General features: G+C 40.8%; 1 protein-coding gene across 4 annotated transcripts in view; it reads left to right on the top strand.

Moving 5' to 3' along the window:
* The window catches only part of RSPO3 (R-spondin 3), a 66,492-nt gene extending 40,822 nt beyond the window's left edge, over window positions 1-25,670 (top strand). Inside the window, exons 4-7 of one of the 4 annotated variants that reach the window (XR_002436751.1) lie at window positions 53-250; window positions 13,542-13,628; window positions 14,928-15,011; window positions 21,219-21,351. Coding sequence is in view for 2 of the 4 variants with exons in the window: in XM_021391272.1 (XP_021246947.1) it covers window positions 53-250; window positions 21,219-21,412 (392 nt within the window). In the remaining 2 variants the exon portion in view is untranslated. Of the gene's footprint in view, window positions 1-52; window positions 251-13,541; window positions 13,629-14,927; window positions 15,013-21,218 lie in introns of those variants that run through there. The other 3 variants (XR_002436752.1, XM_021391274.1, XM_021391272.1) reach the window with 3 other exon arrangements.

Raw genomic sequence — 26,351 nt, 5'->3', positions numbered from 1 at the left:
ATGTATACAAAAAGATATTGGCCAGGCTCAGCTTGTCCTATGTTTGTTGCAGTGCACTGTGAAGCTAGTGAGTGGAGTCCATGGAGCCCTTGCACAAAGAAAGGAAAAACATGTGGTTTCAAAAGAGGAAATGAAGTAAGGGTCAGAGAGATCGTACAACATCCGTCAGCAAGGGGCAATCCTTGCCCAGCTACAAGCGAGAGCAGAAAATGTATGGTACAAAGAAAGAGATGTCAGAAGGAAGGAAAAGGTACCACGTTATCATCATCATAATTTGAGTTTTGTATTGTACTTTTTTAAATATTCGCATCTGAATTCTTAAGCCTCAATTGCTGGCTTCCCCAGAGCTCCCACTGATGTGACATTCTTTGGGATGGAGGGAGCTGTGTCCTTCCCTGGTGTAAATAAAGTCCTAATGCTGCTGAAAAAATGCACTTTGTGTGATCCGGAGGGCACAGGGTGGGTTGGATGGGAAGATGAACTCTCTGTAGGTTCTGCTGAAAGAACTGCCAGGATGAGGTGTTGCACGTGGAGCAAAAAGGTCCATTATAAAAGCTGTCATGGTGAGAGTTGTTTGTTGAGTACAGACAGTCAAATTTCATGCTTCGACCGTAAGATTCCTCCAAAGTAGTTCTTATGTCATGCTCCCATAGAGGTAAGCCTGTAACTCCTGCTATTGCAGCACTGTGACCTCTCTCACACCCTGAACTCTTTGTACTAGCTCTGGCTGAAAAATGTGGCATGATCTTGCCATCGATGTACGGCTTGCAGAGTTGCAGCATAGGAGAAAGACCTCAACACTGTGTGGCAAGCAAGGAAAACTCCACTTGGTTTTGCCCAGTAAGCAAGAATGACAACAGAACCACCCCTCCATGCAAGCCAGCATGTTGGGCTTATTCTTCAACACGGATCTTGTCCAAGAATGTCCAAGAATGAGAGGCGCTTCAGAAGTATATGAAATTAGATCTCATACAAATTCCATGCGATAGAGTTTGTTGTTCTCTTTTCTCCCCTTCTTATAGCAGGGAAGTTACTTCCTCTGTCCCCAGTGCAGTTACACTGCCTGGCACAGGAATGCCAATGGAATGTTTCTTTTTCCCCATTTCTCCTATTTTCACCATTCTTTCTGTTTCCCCAACTCTTCCGTTTTCCTCAAACCTCCCAAACTCAAAAGCAGGTTTTCTTCTTTTTTGAGGATGAGTGGAAGGGGTAGAGCATCTGAATGTGTGTGAGCCAGCATGAGCTGCTGGTACCAAGTAGATACCCAGTGTTTGTTGTTAAATTATCACTAGGATTGTTGCAGATTACTTGTAAAAATATAAAAAGATATTTGATTTTCTGGAGAGGCAGAGCAGTGTGGCTGCCTCAGGGGAGCAGCCAAGACAAGCTATTTACAGATTTCTTCCTGCTTAGACTATATATTAATTATGTCCATGAATATTATCACTTCTGCTCCTGCACAGTGGCACAGCTTGAAGCACAAACCTGTCAGTCCTGTGTAAGAGAAAAGAGTATTTTTTTCTACAATACTTTGGTCAGAGCTGAAAATATAGTTCTGAACTTTAATTTTGAGACTAAAAACTGTTGGTTTTCTTTGAGGTGAGAATGATGTCGTGTATTTTTTTATGGTAATTCAGTAGCATTCTCAGATTGGATTTTTTCTCTTTGAGAAGTGTCTGTTGTTCATATGTAGTAAGTACTTTAAAAGAAACTCCTCACCTATTTTACTGTCAATCCTTATTTTACAGGATCTGAACCAAGCTGTATTTGAAAAATACTGCATACCACAAGAATTTCTTTAAAATCATGAATCTTCATTTTTTCCTGCAATATGCATAAAACCATTATTCTTTTCTTTTGAGTGAGTCGCAGACTATATTCTAGTCTGTTTCACACTCAGTAGACAATTCCTTTGAAATTAATGCAGCCAGATGTAACCTATGTTCCAACAACTATGTTCCAACACTCCTTACGCCTTTGGGATTTGCATGTTTGTGGCTGAGAGTATTTTTTTTAATGTTCTGAAAGATAGCACCGTGCAATCCTCTGTGATATTATCCACAAATGTCTGTCCCATTCATTTTTGTACACCTTCAAAGAGAGATGAGTTTATTTAAAATAAAATAAAAGATAATCCTTAATAAAACTGAGGAAATTCACACAAGAAACACTAGGTTAGAATAGCTTGAAGGGATGGATTAAGCTCAAAGTTTTCCTTATGTTCCTACTGGGATAGGGAAATGAGGCTTTCCAACTTAATCTCCAGACAGCTTATCTTCCGTACTTCCACTGTCCCTTATTACTCCAAGAGGAATTTCTATTCCCCTTCAAACAAGAGAGTGCTTGTACAAAAAGCCAAAGCAAGCTTTGTTCTTATGGCTAGCTAGTCCAGTCAGTGAGGAGAGAGGGAGTTAACAACAAAAACTCTTTTGAACAGAAAAGTGAAAGTAAATACATTCGGACTTACTGTTAAGAAATATTGAAAATGCTATTTTGCGTTGTACAACTCCACATTGCCACTTGGAGATTGCTTTGGAGACTAGCCTCCACAGCATCAACTAAGTCTAGTGGCAGACCTAGCAATTATCAACAGTGCTGCGATCTTTCATCTGCAACCACGAAGACAAAGTTAGTTCAGTCAGCCTTTGCCATTTCCATGTTGACTATATGTCTGTGGCCGAGGGAGTAAGGGCAAAGACCACACCATGACGGGGTATGCTCGTCACAGATGCCTCAGTGACTTTGCTCAAGAAGTTGAGATCAGAGACAGGATGTTAGTCAGTTAAGTTGCTGCTATCTCAGAGAGGCAAGTACATGTTTCTGGAACAGTTACACAGAACAAGATAAGACAAACAAAGATGGCTTTTTGTTTCCATCTGCTAGTATGCCATTAAAGCTGGTGAGATCCTGTATAACTGATTTTTTTCCCCTCTCACTCGCTAGTAAATTGAGTTTTACTGGGAGAAGGTGCTAGGGTTTGGGGTGTTTTTTTTTCAGAATGAATGTAAACAAATGGGAATAATTCAATTATAAATAGCCCTACTAGCCCAAGAGGTTTTTCTTACTCTTTTTTTTTTTTTCCCCACTAAACCAGTTGATCCTAGAGTGTTTTGATCTACCAGTTTCCCTGTGTTTCACGTAAAGGCTCCTTTTATTATACAGTTCCATCCAAACCTCTCTTCAATTTATTTCATATTTGCCCTCTTCTAAAACCATGACAGAAAGCTCTTTTTAGCTTACAAGACTATATGATTTCAAGTTCCAGTTTCTTATTCCATTCTCTCCATCATACTTTCAGTGTACAACGCACTGCTACTTTTACTTTTCACACTTAACATCTTCTTGGCTTTTTCACTGATACATATACTTTGGTAGTCAAGGGTTTCCTGTAGCCATGTCCATAAATGGTAAATGTATTTCTGGATGTACTGGAAAAAACCTTAACTTTCTGAGCGTGGTAAACATTGCAAATTATCTATCTATACTATTTGTTTGCCTTAATAAGCGTGGTCTGGCTGAACACAAGTACCTTTGTCTGCAAATTGGTATGAAATTGACTTGTACTAGCCAAAAGACAAATGCCAGAATTGCATACAGAAGTACTGGTGGACTTGCACAAGTAATTCTGCCAAGATCTCACATCCAAATGAAAGAGAACATTCACCACATAACTTTCTGTTCAGTCCCAGCTAACCCCCAGAGTCGTCAGTTTTAAATGCTTTCAGATAACATTTTCTGATCAATTTGAAGAGACTGAAAACACACGCCAAAAGACAAGTGGGTATGTATGAGCAGGAAAAATGTTTTAGAAAGCTAGGTACTATGCAGGCTAAGAGGCTACAGTGGTTGCACCATTGCATTTTTCTAAACAAATAATATATTCAATTGTTTCTTGTTCAAATACCGATGAATATTTATGTTGGTGGCATTTAATGTTCAAATGAGAGAGCAAATGCTGTGTCCATTCTGTGCAGGCACAGACCAAATAATATTTCTATTTCTAAAAGGCAAAAATTCAAATACCAGATGTGAAAAAAAATATGGTGGGATGAATGTAGAATAGAATATTTCTTTTTCAGTGTAGAGCATAGGAATTGTCATTCCATACAGTGTGAAGGCAGGATGTTTTTTACAAGACTGCAGCCCCTTGAAAGCAAGGTAGCTTGTTGGTCAATGATTTGTGCTCTAGGGAGAATGCAGATGTTTCATGCTGGTTTCTTTATCAGTGCATGGTAGGAATAAGACAGAAAGCAGTGCTTTTGAGACAAGGAGCTGAATTCTAGATGAAGACTGGCAGGAAGCAGGGAAGTAAGGGAACAGGATTTGGTGTTGAGCAGTTTTAATGAGGAAAGCATATATGTATGGGGGAAATATTAAAGCTACATGTTAAAAAAAAGTCTTATATCTTGCACTGTGTACATATGAGTATAAAAATGTAAGGTTTGATTTGAATAGATAAGAAGGCTGATACTCAGGTCATCTCTGTTGTTTCTTTTAGCTAGCTCCTCTACCCCTTACTGGTGTGCGTCCATGTAATGTTTCAATCATATTGATCAGACCAGATCACGTCTGAAAATGTCTTCAGGTGACTATGGTATGAAGAAGGAATCCTATCAGGCATCCACTAAATATGCAAAACTATCTGCCAGCTAAAAACCCCAAGCCATTTGTCAAGATATTACTTCAGCTGAAAACAATGTAACTTAACACTAACAAGGTTAAAATACATAGGTCACAATGAAAGTAATGCTTCCTATTAATTTCCATGATAACTACAACAGATACAAAGAGCACAATAACACTGCTTGATAGAATAAATTCTCAGCTCCAAAACACTAATTTTCAGCATAGTCACAACCATTAGCTTTGCATTTTTGCAGTGATGAAAAAGAGCCTGCATGCTGCACTTGTAAAATTCTGCACCAGTGGAAGTGACCTGCTGTTTCACAGCTGCTATGATGGTGTCATTGCGAGGAAAATGCTGCCCACACAGTCCATCTTTCATTGGCCCAAGAAGATGGAAGTCAGAAGGCACCAAATCTGGACTATACTGCGGGCATGATAGGACAGTCCAACTGAGATTGACAGTGAGCTCCATGGCAAACTGGCATGGACCTGGCATTATCATATTGCGAGAGGAAAGTTGTCTTCTTCTCTGGTCTGACTCAAAGTTCAAGCCTTCTGCTTAGTCAATGTTGTGATGCAGTGGCCAGTGTTGATGGTTTGTCCAGTTTCTAAGAAATCTGGAAGGATCACTACTTTCTATCCTAAAAGTCAGTGCTCATCACTTTACTCATTGAGGTCTGCATCTAGAGCTTTTTCTTCGATGGGGAATTCACATGTTGCTTCATGCACTGCCATTTTGACTTCAGCTTATGGTGGTTATACCATGTCTCACGAATGGTAATGATGTGATTCAAGAAACTGCATCAGCCTCGTATTGGTTCAATAGATCCTGACAAATTTGCATATGTTGTTCTTTCTGTCCCTGTGCAAGCATTCATGGGACCCATCTTGTCCCATGAATATTTTGCAATATTCCAGCATTACCACCATCATTTCCAATACAGACTTGCTCTGTATGCAGTTCCCTATTGTAAACCAACAATTTGTGGATAAAGACATTCTTCATTTAATGGTCTGGCAACTGTGCATGACCATCCAGAACACGGCTTGTCTTTCATGTCACTGTTGCCACTGCTGAAACACACCACCCAGTGCCTCACTGCCTTCATATCCACTGTTTGGTCTCCAGAAACATGCAGCAAGCATCAGTGAATGTCAGTGTGTGCCATTTTTTCTGCATGGAGGAATTCAATTCCACACCTTTGCTTCATACACATTTCCATGTCAGACACCATTCTGTCAGACTGTCCCTCTGCTGCCATCTGTCACACGGCAACAAAAGATAACAGAATGTTGGTGGGAAGGTTCAGCTTCTACTACTATAGCACCAACTTCTGCTTCTGATGTCATGGACCAACATAACAACATAGGAGGCATTACTTTTGGAGCAACCCTGTTATTACACAATAAATGGCTTGCATTCACTTAACTTAAACTCACTGAGTTACCCACTCTAATGTATACACTCTGATGCCATATGGATTCATGTAACAAAGGAGCACAGAAGGTTCCTTTAGTATATCTAACAATGGCAACAAAATCTTCATTTAATGTCCTTTTAAGGTGCATCAATTTCATTAATGGCCAGATAAGCTGTTTCAGGCAGCACAGAGAAAGAGAGGCTCTATTAAAATAAGGGAAGATGTGTAAGTTGTATTTCAATTTAAAGGTGTTCGTGGAAGTAAATAGGGAAGGAAACCATTTGAAATCAGTAGAGTTTCACACGTTGCACAAGTTTTGAACCATGGCCCATAAAATCAAGGTTTTGTGATCTCCACAACACAAAGAAACCCCTCTGTAGCCACTTGCATAAATATGTGTCACAACAATGTGTTTATTCCTGTAGTAATAGCCACTTTTTCCTGAAAATTCTGGACTCTAGAGTAGTTGCTTACTCATTTTGTGGAACTTTTTTTTCACAATGGACAATTTGAATTTGATGTGCACTTGATTTTTACAGCAAGGGTTTTGCCTTCTGAGAATTCAGAAAAGGCATGACAAGATGGGAGTCGTCTCTGAGCCTCTGCTAAAAAATTAGTAGTTTATGTCTAAGAAGGTCCTTGATTTATCATATTAAAGATGGGATACTGCTCTTGAGGAGGGGGATTCATGCACTGTTAGATGGATTCTAAGGGCAAAATGATTTTTTTCTCCAGAAAGAGCCCCTTTTTCCCAATGACTGCTAAGGACAGCCTAGTATGAGTGATGTGGATTTTGCCCGCTAACTTCTTAAGCATAACTACATGGGAAAATAAGGTATTTCAATCAGCTCAGAAAGTCAGATCCTCTCCCTTATGTATTGCTTGGTGGCATTTAAAACAAAAGGATTGGAGCATGTGAGCCAGATAGCCATCACAGTGCACTGTTCTCTAGACTAACTGTGAGAGATGGGGTGTCCTGTGTGAAGGTCACTTGTGTGGTTGTGGTTAATGACCTTACTCCATGGTGGGTCACAGGACTTCTGAAGCTTCAAGATGAACACAAAGCTAATTACTGCATCCCTGTGTTTACATTCTGCATACGCCAATGGGTCATAACTCTGGCCTTTGCGAGCCTGAGTTACTATAATTGAGGAATTGAGTTTGGTTGTTTATTTTCTGTTTGTTTCTGCCAAGAGGACCTCTCATTTCCTTTCCTCGCAGGGGTTTTGACTCTTTAACTTTAACACATTTCCAGCCCCCAACAGCAGGGCTGTTGAGACTGGGAATTCCTTAGTTGCAACATCAAGGGAAATGGCTTTCTGGAAATACCTTGAGCAAGGCAGGACACAGGCAGCACAAGGCTGCCCACCACCGCTGGCCTGCATAAATGGTCACCATTTAGAAAAGAGATCTTGGGGGATAAAGGTTAAGAAGGAAAAAAGAGGATCAGTATGGGTCAGAGAGATTTGTGAATCCAAAATAGCTAATAAGCAAGGATGTAAATCTCAAGAATTCAAGGGCTGGAAAGGCAGGGAAAACCCAGTTTTAAATTTTAGTCAAAGCACTTTCAAAATTTAACTGTAGTTAGGCATTTTTGAATGCCATATTATGTAACTAGCTGCAAACTAGGACCTTAAAATCCAAACTAATTAATAGTAATGTAGCATTTTGCTACAGGTGTGCTTAATTTGTTTTAGGGTGAACATTAAATTCTCACCGTACCTCCCAGTTCTGACAGACATACACACTGTGCAAGCAGGAAACACAAACCTGCTGCAATTCTCTGCACATACAGTGCTATACAGTGTGGCAGTCATCTCAAAGCAGAGAAAGAAGTGAGTGGTCCACTCCTCCTGTACAGGAACTGAATCCAAAAAAAAAAAGCTGACTGCATTCTTCTATTAAAATGTGGATGACACGAGAGCACTTCTCCCTAGATCACTAAAGCAAAGAAGGGGTAGAAATCAGCTCTTTTTCTCTTTACAGTTTTCCCTTCAGGATGTTCACTGTGCTCCAGAAGTGCCTTGCAAACATCTTTTATATGTCTGAGTTCTGTAGGAAAAACAGGACATCACCAATTTCTCTTCTTCCACCCTTCCAAAGTGCCCATCCATTCAGCACCAAATTTCCAACACCTTTCTAGTATCTTCACTCTTGAATAGAAATGTTTGGGACTGAGAGAAATAGTTCCAACTTTAGAAGGTGAAATCCACAGCTATTTTATACACTGCTAAGGAAAAGCATGTAAAGATGCACTCCTTGACCACAAGGCCAAGGAGCATCTTTTGGTTTGCATCTGGACTATCTGGGGCTATTCTTCTGGTTTGGTTCATGGGGAGAAAGATAACAGTGTAGGTCATACAGAGTCTGAAACCAAACTAGCAGTTATTCTGTGCAGACACAAATGGGCCTTCCTTCATTGCACAGCTGTACTGTACTAATCCACAGCACCTTTGTATTTGGTGGCATCACATTACTGTATTTCAAGGAGAGGAAAATAGGAAACTGTGGCTACTGTCTTCTCCCAGCTACCACGCAGAGATCACATGCAAAAGAGCAGAAGACCGTTTTCTCTTCCCCCACATTGTTTCCTTGGTCTGCCTGCATGTCCTTATTTATCCTTTCTCTCCACTTCTTGCAGCCAGTACTTCCGAAGTCCTTGCCCTAACTTCTAGCATTGTAAGGAGCTCTTTCAGTGGGACTTCTTTGTCACAGCTGGTAGAGAAAATCAGGCTCTCGTAGGCTGTGTGCCATGGACAAATTTCTTGATAACTTTCTTCTCTCTACTCCCCAGAAGACCAGAGCAAGCTGTTTTTTTGTCTTTGGGCAATATTACCAAAGAAATAAAGATGAAGGGAAGTGGCTACTGACAGCCACTGGCCCTTGTCTTCTGGAGATCTAAAACTCTATTTTGGCCTGTATGACCTGGAAAGAAGAACAAACGCAAGAAAGCAGTTTGGTAGTACATCCATCAAATTTAGTCCAAGAATGCAAAATATTTGGTGTATGTGAGCTACAGAGTAAATCTGGCAGTGGGTGTTTCAAGTTTTAATGGTGACACATAGAGCACTGTTTAATCAGCTAAATCCTGAACTGTGGAACACTTCCATGTATAGCAATGCTGTTATAGCACAGCAAATTGTGGAAACCAATGGCACTCATTCACTACTGTATTAGCTGCCTACTTCTTTTAAAGGGCATTGTCCAAGACCCACCAAAATCACATTGACTTCAGAGTACTTTGGATCTAGCTGTAAAGAAAAGATTTTTCAACATTCCTTTGTAACAACGTGAAAACAAGCACTTTCTGGCTGCCGTTTCTCCTCATCTTACTGGATATTTGTCTATTCTTCCCCACCCAAGCAGCTCTATTTGCTTTTCCCTACCCAGGTCTCTGCATCTCCAGCCTCCTTGCCTCTCTCAGCACACTCTCCCCTGCCAGCTCTGACACCTGTTGTAGCCTTTGGTCTGTTTAGGCTGCCACTTCCCAGCTCTCTTCCAGCCCCATAACTCTGATAAAGAAAACATTTGCTGCCATAGCTTTTCATTATGAAGAGCCAAAGGAGCTTTTTATTGCTTCCAATGAGATGATGACATCCAGTGTTGTTATCAGAGACTGTAAAGATCAGGAAAGAGGTTGTGGGAATCTCCATCATGGAAGATTTTTAAGGAGGTTAGACAAACATCCATCAGAAGCAGTCTAAGTATAGCAGTCCAGCCACAGAGTCCAGTAAAGAACTAGATAATGCTTTGATAAGCTTCCCTACATTTCTAAAATGACCACAACATTTCCATAAAATTCTTTCGTGCCTATTGCTCTCTGAAAGACTTCCACAGACAGACAGCATACTGCACATTTACACAGCCCTATTTCAAGTATCACTGTCTATTGACGCATTCAATATAAAGTCTCCTGCTGTCTTTACCAAGCTCAGATTTTCATTTGGACCTGAATGAGGGCCTTGAAACCAACTTTCTTCCACTTTGTTTAGTTTAGGTATCCTGTCTTGGTGGTATATCTGCCATGCTCCTCTTTGCAGTCATATACCAGTGTAGATGACTCAGTGGACTTGTCACACTAATTCACCAGAGATGAAAGCTACCACCACTCTGCCAGTGAAGCTATGTAAAATTTAACAGCAGACAAAGATGCAGCCCTTCAGGGGAATGTTGCTGTATGTTTAGGTTTAAAAAAAAAAAGTTAATTTTAAGGGCAGAGGCAAACAAATATTTTTCAAAAGTGCTTGTTAAAGTAATTTTTAAGTGGCAAGAAATTAAAGAGAAGAAAAAAAGATATTTGACATTTAAAAATTTGGTGGCCATGCTTTTATGAAAAATTCAGAAAACCATTTCCAAAATTTTCAGTGTTTAGTCCCTTGAAACAAGAAATGGCTGTAAAAAGAATTGACCAGTGGTCCACAAGTGAAACATCTGCAGGTTAGTATTTGACGATTAACTCTGGGGATTTTTCTGGGGTTTACAAGCAAAATGACCCAACAATGAAATTTTTTGAATCTAATCTAATCCTCCCCAATATCTACAGCAAACAGTAGCCCTAGCATAAAGATTTACAACTACCGTTCTGTCTCTGCTTTGTTCTTAAGCATGTATTTACTTCTGCCCATTTGCTTTCTGAAATTCCCTCTCTCATTTGTCATCTGAAGAACTCCGTTTAAAAGGAAAACAGGCTTCAGACATGAAACACAACTACATTCCTGAAACATGAGATGAACAACCTTTAATTCACACAACCTTTCATTTACAGTAATGTTTAGTGGATGGCCCAGTCTCATTGTGAACGATGCCTCTCCCTGTCATTAGCCTACAGAAAGGTCTAAAACACTCACGTGTTTAAAGGAGCCCTGTTTCAGCCCCTGTATTCTCTCCTTTCCTCCCTCCCCCACTCTCCATATCCCTTTCCGACTGCTCTTGTTCTAAGTGCATGATCTAAATGCTATACTCTGCAAATTGCACTTATTGTTGGCTTCAGGCTTGGAAGGACCCTTCTGAACACTTTTTATACAAACCCTAGCAAGGTCACAGTTGGAAAAATCTCAGCTGGTGGACTTGGATCCCATGAGCTAGTGACCATTTATAATTAATATTAATGAATGGCAGATGACAGATGTTTACTGCTTAAGTAGAAATGTGCATTGCTAAACCAGAAGGATTTTGTTTAAATCCAGAGAAACTGACTTTACTTCTTGTATGGATGTGGGTGGTGGGAGAGAATGCCAGTAGGTGATCTGGTCCCTGCTACCTTTAAGCATGAGCAAGGAAATAATACTCCATTAAGGACCTGAGCTATCTGTTTGATTGAAGCATGATGTTCAGTTCCTCAAAATGTTAACTGATGTAAGGACGAGACTTTTCATCCATTTCAGTGGCTTTAACTTGCACTAGTAATGGTTTTCATCTGTAGCTGTCAAAGCATTAACCACAATTATGGAACCGTTATCTCTGTTTTATAGTTGTGGAACATGAGGATGTCATAAAGCCTGCATTATATAGAAAAAAAGTCCACCACCCAGATGAAGGATCACAATCCCAGCTACTGTCTATTTTATTTGTTAGACTTTTTTTCCCCAGTGCTTTTAAAGCAAACTAAAGCTATGATGGATAAATTACTGAAGTTTAAATCTGACATAGTGGAAGATGCAATATGGAGATGGAAGAATCTCTGTGAATCCCTCTGAATACTGTAGGGGTTATTCAGGTTTAAAGTTGATGGAACTTCAGTTTTCCAACTGAAAGCAATGCACTCTTTCAGAGTACAGAAAATAACTTCCTGAGACATACAAGAATCTTGGGTAACATTTTCAAAAGAACATGAAAAGCTGTAAGTAATTTCTGAAAATTTATGGTTGAGGTTGGAGTGGGAGCTCTGGATTCTTTGTGCAGTGTGTCCCACTTCATTGCTATCTTACTGTACAGCATGTGGGCACCAACTGTTTACTGTTTTCTTGGCCCTGAGATTTTTACACATCTGTATCACAATCTATAAAGTGTTTCAGAGTATGCCATATCAGAACCTTGCAAAATATTTTGCTTTTAATGGCTATAGGGCTGGTGTCCGATGTTATAGAAGAGTGCTGAAGGAGTTTCTAGCAAAAGCAGGAGACAGTCAGATTTGTACAAACAGTGAATTGTTTCATTTTTGACTAATCTGAAAACTCTTAAAGGAGGCAGGAAAGAGTTCAATTAATTGGTTTTAGAGACAGGCATGAACATAACAGTTGATTTGTGTATAGGATCTTCCTTAGATGGAGGCAGGAGGTGGTTAGAAGGAGAGACCTTTGCTGGTCCCCACAGTCCCTGTTTTCAGAGTCCAGAGAAGGTCCTGATTTCTTGCCATACATCATACTAGAGGATATGTCACTTGTGCTACTTTCTCTTCTGGTTCCCTAGAGCCTTTTTGCAGCCCTGCAATATGGCTTTTGTGACTGGCCCTGTTTACAGGCTGCATGCACCCCACAGGCACACTTACAAGTGCAATGCCTAAGATTATTACAATTTCACCAGTGCTGCTGTAGCACTCCTAAGTCATCCCCTGAGCACAAAGGAGAAAAAATAACACGTGCTTGCAGCAAGTTCGGCTGGGCTGCCATTATACACTGCTGGCAGAAACTTGGGGCAGATCTCCTGGGGAGGTCTCCAAGGGGTTGCAGACATTCCTTAGCACAGCCTGGTACTCTGTGCCATAAGAGGCTGCTTTCTCTTCCCACTGGGGGCTTCGTCTCATCTAATCTTTGGGCCATCTAACCTCACTTGTTCCCCAACTAAATGGCATGGTGGTCAGTTTATAAAGTATACTAAATAAAGTGAAGTCCAGTGATGCATCATCACATGCAGTACTCATTCTTCACATTCCACTTGAAGCTACTCATAAAACCGGCTGCTAACTTCAGTGTGCAAAGCCTGTGTTACTAGAAACAGCTTTAGATCCAGCGTTCATTCTCAGAAGGATTTAAAAAGAATAAACTTATCACATTCTTGGAAAAAACAAGAAAAGACTAGAGAGCCTGGATAAAATTTACACGGACAATTTCTATCTGTGACATGTTTCAAACTGAGGATTTACGGGAAATAGTAAAATAACCGCATTTAATTTTTTTTTTCATGCATGTCCTCCATGACCCCCTTAGAAATCTTTGGGGTTTGTTTTTTATACGTTTGAATTTTCCAAAGGAATGGAAAATACCAAATTATCGAACTCATCATATTTCCCAGAAAAATACTGATTTCAGTGAGGACCCAGGAGAAAGCAGGCAGGTTTTGAAACAACTTTGCCTTTGTGTTAGGTTTCTGCCTAGTATTCTCCCAGCTTGTCTGCTGGGCTGGCCCTTGGCAGTCCACCTGGCAAGCTGACAAGGACTCAAGAGCGTGAAAACTTGAGATCCCTTTGAGAGTATCTTGGTCATCTGAGCTCTTCAAGCTTCATAGGCCTCAACTTTGATTCCCTTTGCCAAAATAGATTTCCTGAACCTTTTTCAGAGGCAGCTCAGGAGTCTTGGTGTTCCCAGTCCCCTTCTCCTCAAGCTGCTTTTTGCTTGTTGAAGTGCCAGGCATTCTCCCAAGCAGGTAAGAAAACCTCATAGAACCAAATGGAAATGGCCAAAGTGAAATGTCATGTCACTGTTGTTGAAAGAGAACTTTTGGATTCACTAATCAGTGTGAAATTTAGAAACCCAACCTGTCATTTTAATCAGGATGAAAATGTGTTTGGAAATACTGGCACTTCCTAGAGAGGGGAAGATCAATGTTTTGGCCAACAGAAATAGTATACAGATACTGGAGACATGAAACAGAAAGAAATGGTCATTTTTCAGCACCTTGCTTGTGAAAAGTAACCTTGAAAGCAAATTATTCCTTCATTTATACCAGAAAACAACCTTGGTGACCTCAGTGTGTTTAAGCAAGTACAACAGAGGGCAGAACCAAGCCTCTGGCATATTCAAGTAATGGCATCCTGGCTCTGGGCTGATGACTGTGCTGAGTGGATCCATCAGGAGCTGCCTCCCATGCGTATGTGAGCCACTGCTGACTGGCTGATCAATCAGTCAGGCTGGCCAGGATTACTGCGAAGTACGCACAGGTTCCCATCTACCTGTCAGCACAGGCATCACCACAGGTGGGAAAGCAAACAAATGGAGCAGGGAGGAGATGGGACAAGTGAACCATGCAAAGCAGGGCCAGTGTTACATCCTGTTGACTCTCCATCTTCTTTCACCTTCCTGGGACATCAGAAAATTTAAAGAGCTGCACTCAGATACTGCTCCAAAACAACACCTGACACAGGACAAGTGATGGAAATCCACCAGCCCTGAGAAGAAAACTGCCCTTTGAGGTCTACCCACCTGGCACTGTTGTGCTTTACACAAGCTTCAAAGCAGCAGTGTTATATTTTTATATCTCTAAAGACACGTATTGCTCACACACGTTTGTGTTCGCACGCATGCACACAATGATGACACCAAATGAAGGTCCAGTACTGAGTGAGGCAGGTCCTGGTGTTAGAATCAGTATTAGCAAATCCGCTTTGGGATCACCAGCACAACCCAGTATCAAACTGTGTTCACGTAGGGAAAAAAGCATTCTGCACTATCTGTGTATGGATGCATCCAAATATTTGGATTGTATGACTGTCTGATGAATTGACAGGTTACATTAATGCAAGTGGTTTAAGGAAAGCAAAAGAAAAAGGGCTCACTTGTTTATCCCTCTCTTCAAAAAACTCCAAGTAGAAATTTGAATACTGAAGAAAAAGATTTCTTTGGGTATTTTTCTCCTTTTTACTATTGTACTAGAAAGAGTTCAAATGTCTGCTGAGGCATAAGCATCTGTCTCTTATCATGTATAACTTTTCTTGATTATTTCTAGAGAGGCAGACTAAACATGCGACTCTGACATAATGCAGCATCACGTTTTTATTTCTGGTTTGCTCAAAAGCCTACACCAGCTGAAGTAAGTCTCTGAAAAGGACTATATTTATTACCTCAATGTGGGCTAGTGGGAGGGCATGGATTATTGGTGTCTTTAAGGAAAACAAGCTATTATAGATTTCTTTCAATAACCTACAGCTATAACAGGATAGAGTTTTCTGGTACCAGTCACAACTATCTCCAGCCTTTCCACTGTCATCTGATTGCATTAGTCGTAAGAGAGAGTTATACAGAGGATTTGGACAGTCATCTACCATTATTTTGTACATTTTAAGAGAGCAGTAAAAATCAAGTCCCATTCAGAAGTAACTCTTAAAAATCTCAATGCCAGCTCAGCATGAAGGTCAGAGCGAAAACACTGCTTTCCTAAATACCAGCATGGTGTCGGTCACTTCTCATCCTAAACAACTGGAGTGTTTTTTGCTCAGCTAAATAGCCACAAGTTTCCATTCTTTGGAAAAGGCGTTGAGCTTTTATAAGCTGTGGGATCTTATAAGATGAAAACTGTTATGTAATTATAAAATTGCCATTGTTAGCACAACATTAGCATTGATTAAAACAAGGCTGCTAACAAATTCCCTGAGTCCCAGCAGGCAAGTGCAAAGGAAATAGATGCCCACAGGCTCTGTTTTGAACAGACAGCAATAAAATGCCTCCATAAACAGCAAACAGAACTCATTAAAGAAATCCTCCTCTGGTTGCTTCTTTTACTGGAGGATATTCTTGGATTTTCAGGCACTGGCAACATCTTTTCTATGGCACAAGAAAAGAGCTCCAACCCATTTCTATTGCTAAGAGGTTGTCAGGAGCCAGTTATGCCACGGACTTTCTATAATCCTTGCTTACGAGCTTGTGAGTGTAGCAGTGTCATTTCTTAAGCAATCCGTGAAAGAAATCCATTCCTACTTCCCATATACCTAAATGGGTTACAGCCCACTATTCAACTGTTACAGCAGCAAATTCTTATATTTTCTGCCTCGGCATCATTCATGTGCTCAGCCTACTTTCTTTACTGTCTGCCTGCTTTATACAAATGGTATTGAGCAGGCCTGACCTATTCCTGTATTTAGTCACAATGTTCTCATTCCTACTGCTGTGCCTGACTCGATGTTGTCCTTTCCTTGCAAGGACAGGCAAGTACACATGAGATTAGTAAGAATATTTTTCAAGTGAATGCAGTTTAGTAGTGCAGATCCTGTTATTTTCAGATGTAGGTGAAGATCAAGGACCCTGAATCTCCTGAAAGACTACTGTAAGTCTCAGGCTCCAATGTCACCTTCCCTCTGCAACTGGAGAAGTATTTCCATTTTCTAGAGGAGACAGGCAAATAAGTTAGCCACAAGCCCACTTGTGCAGCTGTTCATCCATATGTCTATATCATTTGAGATATCTTGATGTATCTAAGATTGCCACACAGAAAAGTGGATATCTGAAGATCTGTACCCATCTGGACTGGTATGTGAAGGCCAGATAGGCTGTTCTTATACATCTCAGCAGTAGGATTTGTATCTGGCCAAATTAATTGCTTCTTAAATGCCTTCGGACCTTAGCTCCTATAACATATTTACCCAGATTTGATTCAGCAGTTGTGACATCTTCAAGAGGAAGAACTAAGGAGACAAAATGCACTGAGCCTGGTAGTACCTAGGTAATTCTGAAATAGGTGACCCTTGCTATTTTGGTTACCTGCAGATTTGATGACAATAAAATAGGGCCAACATAACTAGAAAAGAAATGATCACTGATAAGAAAGTTATGCTGTTTAAACTTCAAAAGTCTTACCAGATGAATCAGTCACTAATGGCTTGTGAATGAAAGGACAATGTCCTCTGCCTCACTGGGCAGTTGTGGCTTTGGAGGCTTGTTATCTCAACCAATAGTGTGAGTACATGCTACAGTTCGTGTTCCAGAAAAAAATGTGTTGCTTTTCATGGAAATGAGAGTGAGCTGTCCATTTGCACAATATGACATGACTGGATTACAGACAGAGGTGTACTAAGTGATGTAAGACCCTGGTGAATGCTCCTCTTACTGGTATCTTCACTTGGCACAGCTTCTTCCAGGTTGTCAAGTAGCTTTTTGGGTAGAGTAGTAAGAAAAGGGTGACATTCCTAACAAGGCTAACAAATGTCTCTGAGAAAGGTGAGGATAGATGGGAAGGAGCGTGGTCATGGAGTGGGGGCACTTAGCCCTCAGATTCTATCTCCACGTGAGAGCACTGAAGGGTCACCTGAGGCTGTGAGGAGTGTGAAAGAACATTGTGGCACATTGCAGCTGTGGCTTCTGGACGCTTATTATAGCTCTTCAGCTGATTACAGTGTAGTGGGGAGGATTTGTGGTCCGTGGTGACATGCACAGTGGAAGTGCCAGGACCCTTCCACATAGGGGCTTATTACGTAGGTGCCTGCAATCCCAGCAGACACAGTTCTGTGACTTGTCTTGCCCATTCTGCTCTCCCAGGGTAAATTTCTTCATAGGAGTGATCTCTCCCAAAGAAATACAATCATTCCCAATGGATAATATCCTCACCCCTCTGGGATTTCCATGATATCTCTCCTGTGACAATCCTCACTGGAGCAATGCAATTTGCACAGTCAGCTTCCACACCTTCCTATGGTGGTTCGGGGTATGTCTGCCCACGGAAAGGAGAAGTGAACAAACACTGCTCTGAGTTCCCTGTGGTAATTGCAACCAAATGTAATAGGGTAAGACTAAGAGTAAGACTAAAGAAGACAAAATCTGGAACCTGCAGTGGTTATTTCACATCAGCAATGATTTAGTAGCTTCTAAATCCCAAGTTTTCCTAAGCCATGATCAACTCTTGTTCTTTTTACATCATAAGATACAGCTATAGATCTAGTGGAAACTCCACATCTGGTGTGCAAAGACTTCTCTGAAACAGCCTATTTGCACGTTTGAAGATGTATTCCAGCATGGATTATATAAATGCAGATGGGGGGGATTTCTGAGACTGTAGGCTATAAATTAGATTAACAAGAAGTCAGCACCTTTAAACTGATTTGACATGTAATTATATCGTTCTCTGAATTAACTTCACCATCTGCATTTAATTTGAACTACTGCACTTCTCAGCATTACGGCATGTCTGTAGGCTTACTTCAATATACAAAGCTGTCACTATTAGAAGTAGCAAAGCATCTCCTATCTACAAGAAAATTGACAGAACAGACTAATTACTCCAGCACAGTTGGCTGTGCAAAGTTTCCATTTGGAAGAAAAGCTATTTTGATGACAATTGTTTCACGCAGCTATTTGACTCTCATGAATCCGCTTTTTTCACGAGCAAAGCATTTGCTAGGAAATGTTTGACTATCTCCTATTTCAAAAGACTTGTCCTCTTCTTTTTTTTTAATTATATTTCAGAAGGGCTTATTGAATACATAAGAAGAAAGAAATGATGTCGTGTTAGTGCATCACTACAAGAGAATTCTGTAACCCACGGGAAATGACGACAATCCCAACGCAGCGCCTTTTTTATATCCTCTTCCTGGCATACTAAAAAAAAAAGAGCATCGCATACACAACGTAAATCAAAAAAAAAAAAAAAAAAAAAAAAAAAAAAAAAAAAGGCGTTCCAATAGCAAATGAAAGAGGTGGGAGGGAAAGGACCGCTTGCTAACTTTCCCCTGACACCCGGAGGGTGAGAAGGACCGGCCCGGCCCGGCACCGCGCCCGCCGGCGGAGGCGCCATGTGCGGCACCACAGCGCCCCCTCGCGGCCGCCTCCGACGCTGCAGCCCTTCGTGGGGAGGCTGTGTCATTTCCCCAGAATATTTTCGTCTAGTTCATATTCTTGCATTGTGTTTGCTTCTTTGGTGGGTTTCAGCTTTATTCCCGCCTTTGCCTTGTCATCTCCAAGTGCAAAGAATTACATAGACAAACTTTTAAATTGGTATCATTTTTGCACATTTCATTTCACCAAATGCCCAAATTTCCTAACAGTCTCCACTGCTCCAGGAGTACAGTTCAGTGCGCCGTAGAGAAGGATCAGGAACAAATCTCTGAGAGGAAGAGAACATTTATATGAGCAGGGAGAGAGATGCACATGGGAATTTGTCTCTAGCTACACCCCAGTGCTGGCAGATGGCATAACAAAATTCATCTGCTTGTAGAATCTTCCTTTGGGTCCAAACTGAGCAGGATAAAATGAAGTAACATTATACTGACATGAAAACTCCCACTTCTAAAAATACTAGTGAAAGGAACTAAATAACCAGTCTGGACAAAGGTGACCCTTTGGTGCTTTTTCTTGTATTACCAGAACAGAACAGATCTAGAAGACAGTTGCTTTCATAAACAGCAGCATTATGGAGATGCTGGTACAAAACCATGCAAAAAAAAAAAAAAAAAATGCACAGAGGACTCTGAGCAGAAGAGAAGTAGCACTGAATTTTAAATACTTTACATAAATCAATTTTCCTCATCTTATATAATAAAATATCAGTCTGATTAAAACAGAAACAGTAAAATCATGCCTAGATTAGTCTCTAGCTTGATGTTAGGTATCCTTCGAAGCTTGCAGACATGTAGCCATGTGTATTAATATATTCACACAAGTATATAAAAATACATATAACTTGATGCATGACAGAAAGGGAAACCATTAAATATTTTTCCAACATGCTTAAATTGTGGCAAGGAAGTCACAGCTGAAGGTGATTTGGCCAATCACCTAGTGAACAATGTCAAATACTGAATGTCTGGACAGTTTCCATTCAAAAAAACATTTCATCTTGAGCCAACTGTATTTACAAACCACTGGAACGAAATTCCATACTGTCATTTATCCATTATTAAGAGACAATATTACAGCTGGGCATGATGCATGCTCATTCTGAGTGGAACTCTCCTAGGGGTGGCTAGCTTTCACTGAGCTTGGCACACACATTCTGCAGGTCTGCCCAGCTCACCCCTGTGTATCTTAGGTGGCATTGCCAAATTCAGAGACAGGTTCTGCCTGTACGTGGGGTCATCTCTGACTAGTTACTAAAAAACTGAGGATCCATTTTGCATATAAAGCAACAGATGAGCAATTCAGATGTTTGTCTGTACTTGACTCAATAGGCGTTAACTAGACTTTCCCTTGCTCTCCTATCTCAGTGTTGGTCAGGAATAGAGGAGCTGTAAAATTAGGCTATATAGTTACACAATAAGAAGAGGATACAGCATATCCTCACATCTTAGTCTTGCTCTTTGCTTTCTGCCTTTTCTTCACCTCCTCTGAATCTCTCTTCCTTTATCCAATCTACTCTATCTTAGATGGTTGAGTGCCTCTAACTCTATCTGACCTTGGATGGTCATCAGTTCTCACTGTGAAGCCACTGTACTGCACCCCACTATGTCCTACTCCTGCAGAGACCACTGAAGTGCCAAAAAATCCCAGCTCTGATTTTGGAATGGGTGTAGTTCTCAGTATTCAGCAGGGGCAGAGTTCTGAGTATTCAGCATTCTCAACCACAAGAGCTATCGTCAAGTTTGTGTAACTCCCCCAACATCTGTGTAGGAAAGGCTGAGTTATATCTGTCGATATTTAAAAGCAAAAAGTGTTTTTGCTGTCGAATAGAATGATAGATTATTTGCAGTACTACTGTAGTTTATAAAGTTTATAAAGTTAGACCAGTCAATAGTTAGTGCTACCTGGCTTGTAAGGGTAGAATGAATCATAGAATGGCTTGGGTTGGAAGGAACCTCAAGGATCACCAAGTTCCAACCGCCCTGCCTCAGTCAAGGTTTCCAGCCGCTAGATCAAGTACTAGGTAAGATTGCCCAGGACCCCATCCAAACTGGGCTTAAACACCTCCAGGGACTGAGCATCCACAATCTTTCTGGGCAACCTGTTCCAGCACCTCACCACTCTCTCCATAAAAAAGGCCATAGAAGTTCCCTGGCCATTTGTGTTTTGGTGGAGTACATGGAGCTGTGCCCCTGGCCAGGGGAGACAGGAATACGTTTATACTGGCTCTAAAACACTGAATCTCCCCAGGGAACTTTCAGCTCTTTGTTTAGAGTCAGGCTGATGGGAGGTACTAGTCCAGTGTACTAATTTAGTAGGTTGATGAAGAGTTGGACACTTCCAGCCACTGGTACTAATGTCCAGCTTCTAATGGGAGGTGCTAATCCAGGGCAAGTTTTACAGGCTATGGCAAATCAGGGGAGTCAGAAATTGCAGCCTGAGCAAATCTTCTAATGTGTCATCATTTTTATTTCAGGGAAAAAAAGTAGGGAGGAAAAAAGAAAAAAGTCCAACAAAGACGAAAGTAAGGAGTCAAGACAGGAAAGCAAAGGGCGAGCAGCCCGAAGGCAAAACCGAGAACAGAGGGAAAACAACAACAAAACGCAGCCGAAGAAACGAAAAGCCCCCAGTAAAGAACAGAACCTGGCACCTGTCGACACTGCACATTAACAGCCTTCCATGATTGTTTAAGTCTTATGATGCTGCTATCTCTACCAGATCGCCCTGATAGGTGCTCCAACCATTCAGGCCGCAAATGGACAATGCTACCAGTTACTATTAAACTTTAAACAACATTCCAAATACTTCCTATATTCTCCAAGCAAACATAGTTTATTAAAGAGATTGAGATGAGCCAAGAAAAAGTCTAATAATGGGATACTTTAGAACTGTTATATTATATGCTTCCATGCATCTGTAAAAGGCAATTAAGAAATTTTGTATATATTAATAATAGGGTATAAAATATAGCAATATAATAATGAATGACATTCAGATGAACAATGTTCTTTTTCTTTGTAAAATATTTTTCAAGTTATTGTTTAAGTATGAGGCAAGAGATATGTCTAAATCAAAGACGCAAATCGTATCCCTTCATATATTGTACATAACTATTACGAGAAGGAGGAAAACATTTCTGAAGATCCAGGAGGAACCAAGGATTTTATAACCTCTGGTGGAACAGAGTGGAATTGCCTGTGGTTCCCTGGTCCGTGCACCAGATGTGAGTGAGAAACACCAGGGGAAAGCCTGCAGGGCTTCAAAAGCTGAAGGAAGAGAAGCAGAGATGTCTGCAGCTTTGAAGACTGAATCCCTGAGGCAGAAAGTGACGATGCTGAGCTTGAATAGCGCTCTTATCTGTGGGACAACAGAATGTTTTCTGGTCTGAACAGTGGTACAGTGTGTGCTGTTTTATGCTTTTTATACCTATGTGTAACTTAAGTCTACATTTCAAATCTTCTGGTGAATGACAAATCGTATTTGTAGGAGACAATGTTGAGTTAATAAAAAACAGAGAAATAGACCATGTAACTGTGTTTCTCACAGTGATGCTGTCTCCTTTTCTGCTGGGGGAGGGAAGAATTCAGTAGATTCACAGAGAGAAAAAGACAACTTCGGCCACAATGTGCACAGTATAACCACAACAATAAGTATATTGATGAATAGAATTTGCCAACTTTTATCTAATTTTACTTAAATTGTTCTCCCAGTTCTTCTATTTGACACAGAAGAGATGAAAATGTTCGTTGCTCAGGCAACAAACAAAACCCCTCGGTAACGTTCCTACTAAGGTGACACTCAAGCAAGGCATGGGCTATGCTATATGTTGCCTCTCTGCTTAGAAATAGATTTATTCTTTACAGGAAAACACTGAGGAACCAACTGATCACATTTGCTTAGTTGCCACACTTTTCCCAGTGGTAGTTTTCACAGGAGTAACAGTCTGCCTAGTGTGCCGTGGGATCTAGAAAATGCAGCAGGCAAGCCTTCCTTGCCAGTTCCTGACCCTATTCACCAGTTCTTTCTCTAATGATTTTGACTAGACAGTCTGTTCTGGACTTCAGAAAAGACCCTATCAAACATTGACTTTTCAGTGACTTTTGGAGGAAGATACTAATAATTCAACCAGTGATTCAGTATTGTTTCCTACATTTTGCTGTGTAAGAACTTTGTCTCTTAAATATATGTGTATAGATGTAATAGTCTGATAACATAGATGTTTAAGGTTCTCACAGCTTGGCTTTATCTTTCATGAGAACTAGTCAAAACTTTGTGTGACTGGTCCCAGACTGTTTTCATATGCTATATTTTTGCTGCTGAGAAGAATGGAACACTAAAGTCTGAATCTTATGGAGATGGGCGCTGTATGTGCGCAATGCTCATCACGTACAATGATGTCTGTAAGGATAAGAGAAAAGTGGGGCATGCTGAATGCCTGTGAGAGTCATCTAACAGTGCGAAGCCTGAGTGGAGGTGGCTACCTGCAGGTTCCCAGCTCCATCAAGTAACTTATGTACATCCTTTTTCACAGTGAGCTAGTCTCCATCTCCCACTGCTGACCCTGGCAGCAGCAATCTTCCTTCACTTGTATTTTCCCATCACCTCAGTAGCATCAGCTGAGGAGAAGTTAGTGTCAGAGAATTAGAGGGCACAGGATCTGTGCTCAGCACTGAGTCTCCAGAGAATGCTGAAAGGATGCAGAGAGAAGAAAGGGCAAATCTTGCTGCTGCCAGGCCCAGACATTTCCACGAAAAGCTGAGTTGCACGCAGCAGTTCTGTGCTGAGAGGGGTTGATGTCACGGCAGAAAGCATTCATTGTTTCAAACCCTCTTTGGCAGCTGCAATAACCAATCTGTCTAGGGTGCTGGTGGAATATTAAGTTGCTCAGGAAGAATTTACTACTCAGTTTACTTCTTCCAAAGATAGGCTGATGGCCGGATGAACTATCCCTAGCTGGATCCATCATACAAGACCACCAGTTGGACCACATGTATAACTTGAACCCAAGAGAGCTTTGTCTGCAATTCTTAAAAATGTTCAGCAGGATGGTATCTTTTCCCTGCCTTAATCAAATATGGGAATTAGATGGCATGGGGACTTCAGATGGAAGAATGCATTCTGATAAATGTATGAGCAAAACCTATAAAAATAAATCAGAGGAGAATTAAAAAGAGGAAAAAGCAGAATAAGGGAGCTAAACCAAGAACATTGCTGATTCCAGTTACTCTCTTTTACATCATTTGGAGTCAACAAAGGAATGCCATTGATCTGGCAAATATAGATGGAAGACTGGAAAAGCAGTATTAAGAGCAATGGATAAAAGGAAAAAGAGAGTGAAAGGAAAAGAAGTTAGGACACAAATGTGAGCTTTGTCATATACTGCCATATAAACCTTTATTACAAACTCTGGTGTGTCTCTCCCTTCTTACGCAAGTGGTAGTGACAAAGATGGTTTGTCTTACCAAGAGCAGGACTTGGAATACTATAACCTTTCAGCAAGGATAAAAGTGTAAAAGGAATCTGGCTTGTGCTTGTAATAATTTATGGCAAGAGTACCTGCAAAAACATGATACAACTTTTCCTGGAAATGATCAAGGAAGCTGCTGTCAGGTTGTTCACTCCCACACAGGATAATGTTTGATAATATTTCCTGTAGCCATGGTGAAGCACTAAAAATTATGTCCAACTCATCTGGGCAACTAAAAGTTTCTCCAGTCCTGGCACTGAATGAAGACTACACTGATTATAGGTGAACTACTCAGCTGGGACTCCCAAGGAACTGAAGAAAAATACAAATCTTTGTAGGCTAAATATATTGCAGTGATACTTATTGTCCATCAAACAATAAGTACATAAAATCAGCACTCAATGAGCTTACATCCAAACTGAGTAAGAGCTAATGGGGAGTCATGTTGCTATGCTGGAGAAGGGCTAACTAAGTACTGCAAATGGCTGTGATTAAATTTGTGTGAAACTGATAATTGTTTCCAAGTTGAAAAATACTTCAAAATCTTAAGAGTCAAATTTAAGTAATTCCTGCAGTAGGACTGTGAATAGAATAGATTAAAAACAACTTTCTCATAATGAGAACAAAATCAAACAGGTGTTAACTGTTGGCCAAATTCACAGTGTGCTAATTATTGAAGAACAGTTCTGGAATAAAATACTAAATATCAGTTACAATAAACAGAAAAAAACCACAAATGAGGTACTATTCTGACAGTAAAGCAACTCAGGGAATTATGATCACTAGCAAAAAAACCCAGAAAATATATATATATAAAAAAAAACCACACTTATGGTCCAGGCCCCAGAGCTAACCAAGATATACCTAGTTCTCTCACCTGGCTCCATGTTAGTATAGTCCTGAAAAAGGGAGTCCAATGGTAAGATATGAGAAACAATTTAAGCTCTGTACTGTTCTGCCCTTCGATGAAATTGTTGCAACAGCTTTATTCTGAGCCACCACCACAGCAGGAGTGTCAGGCTAATCAATGTGCTGAATGAGTGATCCTCCACTTAGCTGGGTTTTGCTGCGTGCGATAGCAAAGCGGCAGCAGAAAAACCTGTCAGCAGGATGGGACCATCACCAACCACCCCTCACAATGAAAGTCTTGTGTCATATCCTCTACCATCTGACTCTGGATGTTTGTGGTTGTAATGCTGATGGGAAAGCAGCACATGAATATTGTTATTAATTCAGAAGTATTCCTCTACTGACCTCATGAGTCACTGTCATTTCTTTTTTTGTTTCTGTGGTTTTAGGCTCTTAAACTTATTGAAGGCTTAACTTTATGATGCAGCATGAATGTACAATGACTCTTTTACTCAATTGCTATGCATTGTTATTTTCAGAGACAGCACTGGTTTGTATGGTTTATGTGAAGTTACATCAATTCAAGCAATAAATCTGCATAGCATGACAAAATAGCTGATTATGGGAGTCACTCTTTACAGTAACATTTTGCAAGTAGCTGTTAAAGCTGTAGTTTCAGACTGACTTAGGTCCAACAGGAAGGGCTTGGGTAGAAGTGTCATATTTTCAGCTCAGATCTGCTACTTTCTTGTCTTAGCACAGTGCTTATACATTAAAGATCTCAGGCTCTTACACAGCAAACGTACCCCCTCTGATAAATGAGAAGGGAGAACTGGCTTCAACAGATAAAGGGAAGGCTGAGTTCAGTGAGTTCTTTGCTTCAGTGTTCACTAGCAGTCAGGCTTCACATGCCTCTCACATCCCTGAACCTCTTGGCAGGAGTCAGGGGAGTAGTATCTCTCCCCCTGCAAACTTGGAGCAAGCCCAGCATCACCTCATGAGGCTGAATGTGTACAAGTCTATGGGGCCAGATGACATGCATCCATTCTGAAGGAACTGAAGTGGTTGCCAAGCTGCTCTCCATGTTATTTGAAAAGTCGTGACTGTCAGGTGAAGCCTCTGGTGACTGGAAAAAGGAAAATATCCTTCTCATATTCAAGAAAGGGAGAAAGGAAGACAGAGGGAATGACAGGCTGGTGAGCCTCACCTCCGTGCCTGGGAAGATCATGGAGCAGATTCTCCTGGAAGAGATGTTGAGGCACATGAAAGATGAAGAGGTGATCCAAGACAACT

The sequence above is a fragment of the Numida meleagris genome, chromosome 3, assembly GCF_002078875.1.
Source record: "Numida meleagris isolate 19003 breed g44 Domestic line chromosome 3, NumMel1.0, whole genome shotgun sequence".
Taxonomy (NCBI): domain Eukaryota; kingdom Metazoa; phylum Chordata; class Aves; order Galliformes; family Numididae; genus Numida; species Numida meleagris.
Note: the sequence above shows the minus strand (reverse complement) of the source record. Positions and strands in the feature narration are given on the sequence as shown.